At 44.5% G+C, this 14,808-nt stretch overlaps 1 protein-coding gene and 1 pseudogene across 8 annotated transcripts in view; one reads left to right on the top strand and one right to left on the bottom strand.

Annotated features, from left to right (window-relative positions):
• The window catches only part of NAV2 (neuron navigator 2), a 710,917-nt gene that overhangs the window by 589,505 nt on the left and 106,604 nt on the right, over nt 1–14,808 (top strand). For all 7 annotated transcript variants that reach the window (XR_013994137.1, XM_081061904.1, XM_081061902.1 and 4 more), the window contains one exon: nt 6,291–6,413. Coding sequence is in view for 6 of the 7 variants with exons in the window: in XM_081061904.1 (XP_080918030.1) it covers nt 6,291–6,413 (123 nt within the window). In the remaining variant the exon portion in view is untranslated. The remainder of the gene's footprint in view (nt 1–6,290; nt 6,414–14,808) is intronic.
• LOC308503076 (histone H3.3A-like) lies at nt 3,934–4,341 on the bottom strand (annotated as a pseudogene). Its single transcript has one exon. The product of its transcript is annotated as a histone H3.3A-like (transcript).

Genomic DNA, 14,808 nt, shown 5'->3' with positions numbered 1-14,808 from the left:
TGATATTTGTGGAATTGAAAGGGTCACAACACTACGATAAAGTGTTCCCAGCGTGCCAGGCACTGGGCTTTATATGCACGGTCTCATTTAACCCACCACAGCCCTATGAGGTGAATCTGTTGTTACACCCATCTTGCAGGTGAGGAAACTGAAAGTCAAAGAAATTACACCAAAAGGTGCCAGAGCTGGGCTTTGAACCCACCTACCTGCCCTGTGACCCTGACCCCAGTTTCATTTTCCTCGTCTGAAAAATAGAGGTGATAATACACTTGATGGGATTCTTTGGAAGCTGAAATATCATGACTTATGTGAAGTGCTTCACACAGTACCCAGCAAGCATCAGTAACCAGTAGTTCTTGTTAATAATGATGTGTACAAGGTCTTTCAGATAGCAAGGGGTGGAGGAAACTTTGAACTCAGGTCTATCTGACAACAGAGCCATGTTTCTGGCTGATGCTTGTGGGCCACCCCAGAGTGCCTCAGCCTTGAATAAGAAGAAAAACACCCCCCAGACACCTGGTCTCTTTAGCAGAGGCCACTGTTTTCTCCATCCTGGGGCCTCTGAGGGAACTGTGGAAAGTGAGGCAGAGAGCCCCCTCCACCCATCACTGCAGAACTGGGAGGGTAATGTGGAAATTGTTCAGTCGCTTGGCATCTTAGGCAGGACCCCACCAAACAAACATTAGGATGTTACTAGCACCTCATTAGGCTCCAGTTCGAATTAGTTATTGCCCCAAGGAGAAGGAAAGTGTGGCCCTGGAGCTGGGGTCCCTGGATCAGGGGGTTCCTGTTCTTGTGTCCTCAGGCAAGTCCTTTCATTTCCATCCATGTGAGCCTTTGAGCCTCCGTACAGCTCCCAAAGATGGGGTGTGGCCGTAACTCCCTGGCCTCCCTGAGTCTTCAGGAACAAAAGCCTTTTCAACCGCTGGGCAAGGGCTGGTGTTGCAGATGAACACATGGGGTGACCGCTTCATCTGTAAATGCTGCTTTCTTAAGGGACCAACTTGACTGCAGAGTCAGTTTTAGCATATTCAGTTGCCAATTCCTATACAGATTTGGGTTGAACAGAAAAATGTATATTTTTCACTGGGGCTAGAAGAGTTATTAAAATCACACACACTGTCTGACAATTAAGTTTGTGAACTCATCCTAGAAAAAGTGCTACACACCTCATTGCTGAATATCACTATGGTCACCTTCGAAGTACTCCCCTTGGGAAGCTATACACTGACGCCAATGTCTAGTCCACCCTTCAAAGCAATTTTGGAACTCTTTTTCTGGAATGGCCATCAGAGCTGTCGTCATATTACCCTTGATGTCCTGAATGTTGTCAAAATGTCTTCCTTTCAATATTTCATTTATCTTCGGGTAAAGAAAGAAGTCATTGGGGGCCAGATCAGCTGAGTAGGAAGGGTGTTCCAATACAGTTATTTGTTTTCTGACTAACAACTCCCTCACAGACAGTGCTGGTACATTGTCATGATACAAGAGCCATGAATAGCTGGTGAAAACTTTTTCACGCAGCCTTTTCAGCACTTCCAAATAGTAAAACTTGGTTAACTGTTTGTCCAGTTGGCACAAATTCATAATGAATAATCCCTCTGATATCAAAAAAGATTAGCAATATTGGTGCAAGAAGTTTGCGAACTTAATTGTCAGACCGTGTGTGTGTGTTTCTTTCAACAAATCAGACTATTGTAATTGTGGATAATAATTTAGAAATATTTTAAATTAGATTCTTGAGTGTGAGGATTGTTCTAGTGACAACTGTCTCCAGTGCTGTGCTGTCTTCTAATAAGAGAACATGCAACCGAATTTATTTGGAACAATATCATTAAAAAAAATATGATTGAATAGATTTTTACAAACCTTTGAGAGAAGAGGTAAATTCTCCTTTTTCCTCCTCTCTCTCTCTCTCTCTCTGTCTGTCTGTCTCAGATTAGTTGCATTCAACTCCCTGGCTTTTGGGTACATTTGAGAAGGCAGAGCATCCATATTTACCCTTGCCTTTCCCCTCTCTGCCTAAACAAAATCAGAATTCCCAGCGGCAGTTGACAAGCCAACTTAGCACAACCAGTCCCATCTCTCCAGGGTCCTCCTACCCTCATTAGTGGTCCTTTTCGACAGAGCTGCATTGCACGTTGGGTGTTGCTGGCCTGGGGCTGTAGCACATCTCAGTATTCCATCTCTGAACGCACCGGGCTCTGCTGTCCAGTGCTCGCAGAAAACCAGGGTGTGTGTGTGTGGCGGGGGCGGGGAGGGGGGGAACCTCAGCTACATGCCCAGGTGCATGTAATTGCCCAACCGTGTGTATTGTTTCACCAGCAATAAAAATCCAGCAGGGAAATGAATGCTAAAATTAGTTTGTTTGTCCTTTGACAAGATCTCCCCAGTTGAAAATTTTTTGTTTATCTCTATGGTTGGGAGGACTTTGCTGAAATCAAATTAACTGCCTTGCTTAATGGTGCAACAGATTGTGTTTTGAAGAGTTTCCACTGAATTGTCCTTGAAAGGACATTAGATGTACAAAGTCTAGCCGCTGACAAAATGACTGCATTTTGACATACGTGGTTTTCTTCCTGTATGTAGTTCACACTGGACTCTGGGTCATATCTCTGTTTGATGAGTGGGTGGGTTAGGGGACAGAGGGACGTATGGACAGATGGGTAGACTGGCAGTTTTACTTGGCTTGCAACATGTCTTAGATGTCAAGTTTGCTGACATTTAAGAGGAAGGAAAACCTGTGATTGGTGTCCTTTCAAAAAGTTTTTGCTAAACCCACCTGATGACAATGTCTTTGGGCTTCATTCCTTCAACAAAAACAGGATTAAAGAAGCATGTAGCCTGTGCTAGGCACATGGGATGTGGACTGGAACAAAATCAGAACAGTCCTTGCCTTCAAGGAGCTCTCTGCCTTGTGTGGGAGAGACAAGCGTTAACAAGGAATTACACAAAGCATTATTTAACTATCGCTGTCATCACTGTTGTTTTTATTGAGATATAATTCATATACCATAAAATTTACCATTTTAAATAACAAAATTCAGTGCTATTTATTTATTCAGGCTTAAACTACAAACATTTATTTCTCACACTTACAGAGTCTGGGAAATCTAAAATCAAAGTGCTTGAAGATTTGATTCTTGGAGAGAGAGCCTTTCTGGCTTGCAAACAACCACCTTTTTGCTGGTTCCTCATACAGTGGAGCAAGAGAAAGAGAGATCTGTATTCTCTCTCTCAATTTACAAGGACACTAATTTCATTATGGGGGCTCTACTCTCATGACCTAATTTAACCCTAACTATTTTCCAAAGGCCCCACATGTCAATACCATCACCTTGGGGATTAGGGCTTCAACATATGAATTTTAGGGGAACACAAACATTTAGGCCATATTATTTTTCTTATGTCTGTTTTTTTATAGTTTAATGTATTTGAATAGCAAACTTACAGGAACAGCACAGAAGACAGACAACATTAAAAACATGTATTTGCATGTAGAACAACTCAGAAAAGTATAGTGAATGGATGGAATCTACTGTGTGATAAAAATACCACAAACACCATTTAGTTGCCATCAGTAAGAAATTTACTTGTTTAAAAAAAATATCCAAATGCTGGCATTGTCCAGAAAAATTTAACAGGTTTATTTATAATCGTTATAAAGTTGAACTCCTGAAACTTGTTCACTGGAACTTTTGACTTGCATTATGCTTTCTTCGTCCCCATATTTATATTAAAAATTCACACACAAATGAAAATGGAAAAACTACCAATACCTGATTTCTGTCCCCTATTTTTCCACTTGCAATCATATACTTAGGTACCCTTTGATCCCCCAGAAAATAAATAACTAATGTTCAGAACTACCAATAACAGGAAAAAGAGAAATTTTTTTCCAACGAATGAAATGTTTCCCATCATAGTGGATTCCTAAGCATGTTCTCCACATAGGCAGCGTGCTAGCTGGATGTCTTTTGGCATAATTGTTACACGTTTTGCATGGAGAGCACACAGGTTGGTATCTTCAAAAAGGCCCATCAGATAGGCCTCACTTGCTTCCTGCAAAGCACCAATAGCTGCACTCTGGAAGCAGATCTGTTTTGAAGTTCTGAGAAATTTCTCGCACCAGACGCTGGAAGAGAAGTGTGCGAATCAGAATTTCAGTGGACTTCTGATAATGTCTAATTTCACGCGAGTGCACCATTCCAGGCCTGGAACGATGAGGTTTCTTCACCCCTCCAGTAGAGAGCGCACTCTTGGGAGCCGCTTTTGTGGCCATTTGCTTCCTGGGTGCTTTACCATGGTCGATTTGCGGGCAGTCTGCTGTGTACGAGCCATGGTGTAGAGACCTCCTTACTTAACCCCTTCTCCTTCCTCTGGAACTCGGCGAGCTAGAGGCGGTGCTGGTGTTAAAGAGCGATCGCGGTGCGTTGGTGGCAAACACCCCTTGTGTCTTTTTTTCAAGAGTGAAAAAAACTTTCCCAGAAGCCTCCTGTCAGGCTTGACTTCACTGGCCAAATTTACATCATATCAACAATGTGTAAATTCGTCAGTGGCAAGGGGTATAGAATCCCTGTGATCAGACGAATCAAGGTTCATGGCCTTCCACCCCTGCTAGAGAAGAACAAATTTAGGATTCTGTTATCTGGGAAGGAGAGTGGACTAGGAAGGCAATTTCCGTGGTTTTTAGTATATTCACAGAGTGCTCTCTGGTTTTAAAATGGTACGCTTGAGTGAAAATTTCAGTCTGTCTGTGGTTGTTTTGTTGGCACAACCACATATCATTGGTCTGATAGACTCCAACAGTTTCCATTATGTTGGGATTGCATCATCTGTGGTCATGAATGTCATCAATGGAGGGGTACAGTGGGGGGGCAGCAGACGTGGTGTCCTGGAGGCTGCTCTAAGGGGAAGTTACTTTGACTCATACTAGAAGCTCCTTCTCACCCACAATGGCTCCAGGGAAGACTTTCTTCTCGACCCCTGACTTGAATCTACTGGTTCTAGACAACCTCCACGGCGTCTTATAATTCCACTTTTTCTACGAATATACCCCTAAAAGTTCCCAAACTAGAGATGGGAAAAGACTCAAAATGATTGAGAACCTTCAGGATCTACACCATATATTTATTCTAAAGCTACAATTTTAAATGATGTGAAACATTTCATGATATAGCCCAGCTGACTGTTTCAGGAAAATAAATTACTCATGGGTCTTCTTACTACATGTTATTTGACTTGCAAGGTACAACACATTTTCAGACACCTTCCAGGTCTGTCTCACAGAGCTTATGTGGGAATTAAAGGGATCTGAGTTTGGTTTCTTGTTCTGCCCACGTTTTACTTTGCTTCCTGTGCTCCTCTGAAGATGAGGGTAACAACTCAGCAGTTTCCTTGAGGGGCTGTTGTGAAGGAGCCAAGGTAGATGAGGTAAAGCTGCTTTGGACCTGAACTACCTCCTACTGATGGCCAAGATCTTAGGGGCTGGTCTGGTTTGTGGACAGTCATCCGTCTATCCAGAAAGTTCCAGGGGTCACCCCCATTTCCCTGCACAGCACTGATTTCATCAGAAGAGCGCTTTGTAGCATCACCAAGAGATCTGGAAAAGAGTAAATCAGCAGTCGTGTTATTCAGAGAGTTTTGTGGCAACCCCCTTAAGATGCTGGTATCAAAGACGTAATTCACCATTGCAGATATTTCAAGATGATGACAAGCCTGATAATGTCTTTCATTTAATATGGTCTAATGCAAACTGCACAGCGCTTTCATATGCCTTATCTCACTAATTCTCCTGTTTGCCTTGGGATGCGGGAAGGCAGTAAGTGGCTTGCCTGTGATCGCAAAGGTGGCTCTTTCATCCTCTGTTGTTTCTGCCTCTCTTAAAAGCTTGCCTGCTTCCTCCACAGCACTGTTCTGTAATTTTGTTCCCCATGATTTGCTAATGGCTTGCCAGTTCCATTCACATTAGTGAGGTGAAACACCTGCTTGTATAATTGCTGGCATTGAAAAGAATGTCATGAATCCATCTGACAGTTAATTTTATTCACTAGTTCCCTTCTGCTTCATAGATTCCTGTGAGTTTGGGTTAATTAAGCTGAGTTCTATTTTTGCTAGCAAGTTGGTGAGCCTCTGGGTTGAATCAGCGGCTGATCAGTGACAGAGCCTCGGGAAAGTTCCTTTCCCTTTAGAACACAGGATGGCCTTGCAGGCCTTCTGGATACGAACCACAAGACTGCCATGACTTGCTTTGGATCAGACATTTGCATTGTCCTCTTCTCCTTTTCAAGGTACATGACCGATGGTGGACTTGGCCTCTACACCCGTCGCCTGAACCGGCTCCCTGATGGAATGGCTGTGGTACGGGAGACCCTGCAAAGAAATACCTCCCTGGGCCTCGGAGACGCTGACAGGTAAGCTCGCGCCACTCGGAGTTGGCCAGGTGCGGAGGTCATTCCGAGAAATGAGTGTGGTGATTTTGAGAGCGGATGGGTGCCGCTTTAACTACGTGGAGGTTGGAAGCCCTTGAGGCAGTTCCTGGGGTTAGCAGCTGGCACAGCAGGTAGGAGAGGGTTGCTGATAGGTTCTTGAGTCCTGCTTATGGGTAGGGCGGTGCTTCCGAGAGCCAGAACACAGGGAATTCAGGCTTGAGTAGCTTTTGTTGTTGTTTGGACTGTTGCTACTATATCTTTGTCAGTTCAGCAGCCCCCCCAGGGATCTGCTTTGCTCCCTCTGTTAGCCGGCTTTCTAGGTACTGCACCTTGGAGCGGAGTCCCTGAGGGTGCGCAGAAGGTCTGTCTGCAGACGGGAGCTCTTCTGGCCTTGGCTGAGCCGGCTTCACCATATGTCTCCTGTTGTTTGGTAATAGGAGACAAGGCTTGAGGGTGTAGGTCTACACACCCCGTGCTGAGTAGTTGAGATGATAGGGTTTGACCTGTTGTCATTGCTGTTGCCATCACAGATGAAAAGAGCTTCCGAAAACATTACAGTAAAGAAAGAAGGATATGTGGCATCCACGTTTCTTGTCCACAAACCATTTCTATGACCATGATCAAGATCCTTTCCAGCTCTGATGTGTTATGTTTTTAGAGTTCAGTACCCTTTAATGATCTGAGTGACGAAGCATTTTTCTGGCATATTTGACCTCTTTCCACATCGGGGTTGATGAGACATTACAAGGAATTTAGATGGGAGTGCTTTGAAATCACTGTACTCTTTTTGGGTGCTAAGCCTCATGCGTTGGAGAGCCAGATATTTGTAGGACAAGTCCAGCTTCTTGCTGTCCTCTTAGCAGAGCAGACTTTTCACAAGGCGCTAGGTGACTTATGTAGTTCCCTAGCTTTAGAGAAATAGGGCAGCATACTAAAGAGACAGACAATGCAGTTACCCCAGAGATGGAATTTGCTGGAGAGAAATCTTCACATTCTCTCCGAAAGGGCTGGGAAGTTAGGCTGGTGTAGAGAGAGCTGCATTAGTTGTCAGGAACTTGGGGTCTGGCCCAAGTTCTGCCCCTGACTTGAGTTGTCCTTCCCAGAGCCCCCTGCAGAGTCCAGGCTGGTGATTTATACCAGAGATGCCCAAGGGCTTCCCACTTCAGTGCCAGCTCAACTCAGCTTGGTTACTGTAATTAATTTTTTCCCCAAAAAGTATTGGTTTGAAAAGTCCACAGAAAGCTGAACCATTTGAGTACTGTTCTTTCTAAAGGCTAAAGCTCTGTCTAACTAAAATCTTTAAATAGTGTCAGGGGAAAAATCAGTTTGTTCTAACACCCCCACTGGAGATGTCACAATTTGCCAAATTATTTTGCTTATGTGTGTTCTTCCGGAAACATGTAGTTGGTTAGTAAATCTATTAGCATAAAATGCAGGCCTTACAAGGTACTTGTCCCCTTGTAGTGAAAGAAGAATCGGCGCCAGGCAGTTTAATTTAATGCTTCGTTGCAGGGTTAATGGAATTATTACAGATCACAGCTGAGCATGTTTCTGCTTTTGAAAGTGGAGGATTTGGGTGGGAGCTGGAAAGATGGATAGCATTTGTTATATTGTTCCAGTTCAGCCTATGGGTAAGTGTCTTCTGGTTCTCCCCAGAATGCACTGCTCAGATATGACCACATGAGACTAAACGGATAACCGACCAACTTTTAAAGAAAGAATCAGGTGGCTTTTAAAAAAAAAGGATTTAGGAATGTTTATAAATTTCCTATTTTAAAGTTCTGACCTCTAGGCAGTGAGATATTTTTCATTCTCCTGGAATATATTCAATTTCTTTCATTTACAAAATTACTGTAAACAGACCATAGTAATGCTTCATCTTTGGCTAAGCTGAAATAGTGGTAGATTTGTCTCTATAAAGTTCTTCATGTAAATCTCTTCCAAAAACTATATTCTAGGAGAGTGTTTCCCAAAGTGGGAGGCTTACAGTAGTAGTATAGGAAGGATATAATTTTAATTGGTAGACGGGGAAATATTTCTTTTTAACAATTACATTTTAATTTCAATATTTCAAAAAAAACCTTCTAACTATAACATCAAACCCGTGATTTTATAAATATTGCTTAGAGTAAGGATAGTGTCGGCTATTTAATGTGAAATATCAAAGAAGAAAATCACAGATGGTGTGCAGATAGGTGGGGTTTTTTTTTTAATGCAAATGACTGGCATTGTATGGCAGGTTAAGTAGTCTTATCCTTGTCCCAATAATTGGAAACGTGTTCTTTAGATTAGACAAGTGAAAAACGGCAGAAAACCCAGTTCCTTTCCAAAATTCTTCCCTTTTAACCTGAAAAATAAAGAAGATCCCAGAGCTGCAATATTTCCAGGAAGTTCTGTATAAAATGACAACCCCGTCCTTAAGGATTCATACACAAGCAACAGACTGGTTCTACAAAGGGAATAGGAAAAGTACTGAGAGATGACACCTGACTAGACCTCAGCTGAGGAAAGAAGCATGTGAAGGGCAGATCTCCTCAGCCTCTTTCCTAATGAATAGGAAAATCATTAACCTCAGCAGTGCCGCTCTGGAGAGCAGCCTTAGAGGGTGCTGACCTCCCAGACAGATGTCGGCTGTTTGCTGCAGGATGTGGCTGGGATATCTTCAGGGTTATTAAAAGTAACTGATAGCAGTGTGTACCTTCGGAGCCTGGGAGATAGAGACCATGTCAGCTCGTAAGTCTCATATGTCACCAGCTGGCTTCTGAGACATAATAAATGACAATAGTAAATTCAAAATGCCAAGCCTGCCCTTGATCTCCTGTCACTTTTCAGGGTTGCCACCTCTGGGCTCTCGTTTTTACCTGACAGTCATCAGAGGCTACTTCCAGCGAACTAGAGCCAACCGGCTAAGAAGGGAGGATCAAAAGAGACAAATGGAGGTAGCTGCTTACAAGTCATAGGCCCCAGATACCAGACAAATAAAGAAAACTCTGGCATGGAGGTTTCTGAATGGGCAGCCAGGGAGGAAGAAGAAATAGGAGGAGGGCCAAGAGATGGAGCTCACAGACAGCCACAGGTTTATTGCACTCCTGCCAGTTCCGACATGCTCTGCTGTCCCCTCCGCACCCATCAAAAGTTCTTGAACTCCAGAGAGTTGAGTGCTTTCAAAGCTTAAAGCTCAGCTCTGGGAAAGTTTCCACTCCCGATCCCTTTCTTTGTCCCTCCAAAGCTGTGCTCACGGAGCTTTCTGTCATCACCCTCCTGCTTTAGCACGCAGGGGGCTCGGGCAGTTAGATGTTCCCCGAAATAGCATCCACAGGACATGCAAGTGTCGTTCAGAGCCCAAGGAGGACAGACATCAGGCTCGTTGTGCTGGTTACATTGCTTACTAACTTTCTTCTAGACCATTAGAATGCTCATTGAACTCCAGTGGCTTATCTTATAGTAATTTAGGTAGTAATAAAAATAGCAAAACAAAAACAACCCAAAAACAAAAACAAACTAATGCCGTGTGGTAAAATGTCAGCCTGAGACTTGAGCAAAATGAAAATTGCCCTCCAACCTCATGCCAAGAAAACAAACAGAAAGGAGAAGCTGTTTTTTTTGTTTCCCTTCTTGTTGCAAGGCTTCCCTTGCCCTCTAAACTCTGAGTGTCTTAGGTGTTGCGATGGCTCTTTCAGTAAGAGTCAGAGTCACTGCACAGACTTTTCTGTCTGCATTTAGGGCCCTGGCCTTGGTGCTCAGAGCCGTCCCAGTTTCAGCTTGAATTGGGAGTCCCACGGTGTGGGGATGTAACTATGCAACCTGGTATTTGACCAGCCTGCCAAGCTGAGCCCTCCTTCCTCGCCCGGAGTGTCACAAGATCTCCAAGGGCCCAGGGCAATGCTTGGCTTGGTGACTTGTGTGCAACAAGGCGCCCTCCTAGCCCCAAGCAGTGCACATTCATACAGACAGGCTTAACCTGTATCTTGGAGAGATGAGTTCAATCCAGGCCCGAGGTCCCTAGCCAGGACATGGAATTGGTCCCCAACCCAGGTATTTTGTAGGCAGAGGCCCTGCTGAGCTATGCAGATGAGGGGAAATACAGATAGCAATGCCTTCTCCCTGCGGTAACCCTGCCTTCCAAGCCTGTGTGGGGCAGAATAATGCCCCCCCTGCCCGCACCCCGGATGTGCACTGCCTAATCTCCAGAACATGTGGATATGTTCTGCTACCTGGTCAGGGAGTGTTGAGGACCATTGTGAGGAGTACACAAGGTAAAGGTGATGAAAGTGTTTTATAAAGTACTGAACAAAGATAAAATACTCTCTTCTTCAGTCCTGCACATCATTCAGGGCTATCTGGTCCTTATGCCCTGCAACGCTTTTCTTTATATTTAATTAATTAACAAATCAGTAAGCCCTCTTCTTTCCATAACAGCTTAGAGTGTCTACGTATAAAGAAAGAACACTTGTGAGTGAAAAGACAGCATTAGGACCAGGGGAAAATGTAAGTTAGACTATGGCATGTTGCAAAGGGAGGAAATAGAGAATACATTCATACTAACCATAAGGTGCTACGTGGTTGCATATTTGAATGGAAATTCACCATTGAGCTTCTTACCTGCCTAAGAGAAAACGAACTTCTCCTTGCATCCCCTGCTCCCCAATTCCTCATTTCTCCCATACTCTTTTGTTCTCATCTTTCATTGCTTGGGTCAGTCAGTTGATCTCCCTTTCTCTCCCTCCTCCTCCATCTCTCCCTCTCACTCCTAGCTTCCCCTCTCCTCCTCTCTCATTCTCCTTGCCTTCTCCCGATTGCTTTATAACTAACTGCCTCTTATGCCCACCAGTGCCACTGAATATTTTCTTAGTCCTGCATTCAAGGGTTACACTCATTTTCTAGCACAGTACCTGGCGTCAGTGATCTTCATCCTGTTTTCTTTCCATCCCTTTCCCTTTTCTTCTCCTGCTTGTGTGTAGCAAGGGGAAACAAAGTAGGCACGAGGAATAGTCACTTTCATTTTGAAGCTCATAAAAGGAGCCTTGGAGGCAAATCTCTATTTCCGAGGTAACAGGGTAATAATTACTGCGTTGGCCTTTCCCGAGGGCCTCTTTTTCTGCTGGAACCACTGCCTTTCTTTTTAAGTAAGAGCTGCTTCCTGTGGAATGGGTGGGCAGGGGCCACCTGTGCTGTACAGAGGGGTGGTGCTGACAGGAAGCAAACCATCTGCACCTTAAGCCACAAAGGAATTCTCCCAGGGGGGTTGTAAAGAAAAAAGAATAGTCTGTGGAGTATCATTTCTCAAGCAGGCAGTGTTTTCACTTAAAAAAAAAAAAAAGGCCCTATAATAATGGCCCCGTGAGAATGGCCCACTCCCTCATGTTGCCCAACTTCATAACTTTGTTCCAGGTTACAATCTTGTAGGAGAACAGCTGAATATGTGTTTGTGTCAGGGCGGGGGTGGGGAGTAGGGGATGGAGATCACTCCCCCAAAGTACATTTTCAAAAGTGGTGCCTTTTCAGTAGTTGTTTCACGGTAATTTGTAGACTTGATGGTTGTTCAACGTATAGCTGAGAGGAGGTTTAGCAATATGAAAGCAAGAATGGGAGGTCAAAGAGAAAAGCCAAACAGGGGCACCTTTTCCTGTGCTTATCCCTCAGCAAGCGAAACCATAGGCCCTTAACCCCAACTCAGAATCTAACTACACCTGTGCTTCCAACAGAAAACAGTATCATGTGTTTTAATCCAAGTATCTGAGCAAATTTGTACACCAGTCAGGATTGGCTAGGTTGTGCTGTGTAACAAACAACCCCTAAAACCCCACCGTGTCTGGCCATTGCAGGTGAGTGGGAGGATGCTGTACATCATTCTCACTCTAGGGTGCCCGGACTACTATTTAAACCTGGGGTGTCCAAACTGCGGCCCGTTATCCATTGTTAATCGGCCTACAGCAAATTCCAAAAATATATTTAGTTTACTTAAATAAACCAGGTGAGGCAATACGTACTTCACCTCGAGTGAGTGGCCCGGCTGTTTATGTATTTTACTGCATATGGCCCTTGGTGAAAAACATTGAAAAAAGTTTGGACACCCTGATTTAAAGCATTGACAATCCCCATGGCAAAGAGGGTGTGGTGAGCCACACACACTGTGTCTTAAAGCTTCTGCCAGAAATGGCGTGTGTAACTTCCACTTCCTTGTCATTGGCCAAAGGAAGTCACATGGCTATACTTAAATTAAAAGGTGAAGAGAAGTACAATTCTACCATATGCCTGAGAGCAGAATATACATGAATTGCACTAGTAACTGTCATTGTTTTATTACACACAAATGACAATCTCAACTTAATGCCACCTTCCCATTATTTAGCCCACTGTGTATCATACATTTTATCATATGTTTACTGTATACCTCTCAGATGCCAGGCTCTGTGCCCCCCAGTCTCAGTGATGGCCCCCAGTAGCTCCTCTGGGTGGGGAAGAGATAGAATAGGAACATGATGACTGGATTGGTTAAGAAATTTTAACCAACGCTGTGGGTCAGTTGTATTTCAACAGAGTACAATTCTACCATATGCCTGAGAGCAGAATATACATGAATTGCACTAGTAACTGTCATTGTTTTATTACACACAAATGACAATCTCAACTTAATGCCACCTTCCCATTATTTAGCCCACTGTGTATCATACATTTTATCATATGTTTACTGTATACCTCTCAGATGCCAGGCTCTGTGCCCCCCAGTCTCAGTGATGGCCCCCAGTAGCTCCTCTGGGTGGGGAAGAGATAGAATAGGAACATGATGACTGGATTGGTTAAGAAATTTTAACCAACGCTGTGGGTCAGTTGTATTTCAACAGAGTATTTGGACTCTGTTTTGATATGTGACAGCTTATAGAAAAATGCTGACATTTATTGAGCACCTACTGTGCTCAGGCCCTGGGGATCCAAAGATGAGTAGGCTATAGTCCCCACGCTCGAGGAACTTGCAGTCAAATACAGGGGAGAGAAGCCTAAATAAGCCATCAAAACTCGAGGTGCCAAATGCCATAGAGACCTTCACTGAGAGCTGTGGGGGCAGAAGGAACAAGAGCACCCCTGGGAGCTCACTGTTGTCCTACATTGGGAGCTCGTCATAATGAAATACAGGAGGTCTCCTTTCCTATTGGTGATGACTGGATAGATCCTTTAGAAACATGACCCAAGGGTCCAAATAGGCCTGCTTATCTCATCATCCATTTGGGATTTTCTTTTTGTTTCCTTTAATATCCTTTGTCACTTTTGAAGAGCAGCCTAGCCCCGATTTCTGTTAGTGAAATGTAAGAGCTGATGGAAATAAGCCCAGTGTATAGGGCAGCTGTTACACTGGCTTGTGGAGAAGTGTCCCTGGTTACAGTGTAACCTTTAAATTGATCGTGGGGGACAGCTATGCCAGCCCAGAGTTTCTATTCAAGGTTACCTTGCCTGTAAATGAATTTTTCCAATGCTGCCTCTCCCACGCCAGTTCAAATAGAAGCTTACAGTGCAAGGTTGGGTGCAAGGGACCTTCAGAATCATCAGCTGCAGCCCTCCAACTTCTCCACTGAGAAAATTGAGGCCCAGAGATTGTTAGTCGCCCAGTGACCACTCGCTGTCCTCCAGGCTTCAAGGAGCAAGGTCATCGCAGTGTGAGTTTAGAAAGCGTGAGCTCTAAAGTAACTGATGAAAGCACACGTTATCGCTGTGGTGATGATTACGAATGCAGCCCAGGCGGTAAGGGAAGGAGTGTCCTGGGAGCCGAGAGACCTTGTCCTAGATCTACCACCATTCAGTGTACCACCATTGAACAGATGCCCCACCCCCACCCCGCATTTATTCATCTGTGCAGTCAGACTAGCTGAGTTGCAGGTCCCTGAGCTCCTGGGAGTCAATGTTCTTGTTGTCACTTGCGGGCAGAGTTAACAGAATGGCTCATGGGTGTCGTTCATCTATGCAGGGCAGGGACCCCATGAACTTTTCATCTCTGACAGTCACAGTGACAGGTGTCGTCCTGTGATGGTTCTGTTAGGACAGTGGTTCTCACCCAAGGTCTCTGGTGTGCAGACCCAGCAGGCTGAGGGGCCCCCTCTCCTGCACTCAGCCGTCCGCTTTCAGAGGAGAGACTGCCACAAGGCATCCATCCTCACTGGACCTGAGAGCTAAGCCTGCTCTAAACCGAGATGCACTTAGAGGCTAGTGAGAGAGGAGGGAGCTGTTGTCGTGGCTGGCAGGTACTGAAGAATGTCCAGGGTTGACAGACCAGAATGAAATCTTCCAAAAGGGGCGTCCAGGGCAGACAGAGCTGTGGATGAGAGTAGTGGGGCTGTGGACCTTTCTGGCACTTGGGGAGAAATCTGCTCTCATACATTGTAAT

Source organism: Rhinolophus hipposideros (assembly GCF_964194185.1).
Source record: "Rhinolophus hipposideros genome assembly, chromosome: 10".
Lineage (NCBI taxonomy): Eukaryota > Metazoa > Chordata > Mammalia > Chiroptera > Rhinolophidae > Rhinolophus > Rhinolophus hipposideros.
Note: the sequence above shows the minus strand (reverse complement) of the source record. Positions and strands in the feature narration are given on the sequence as shown.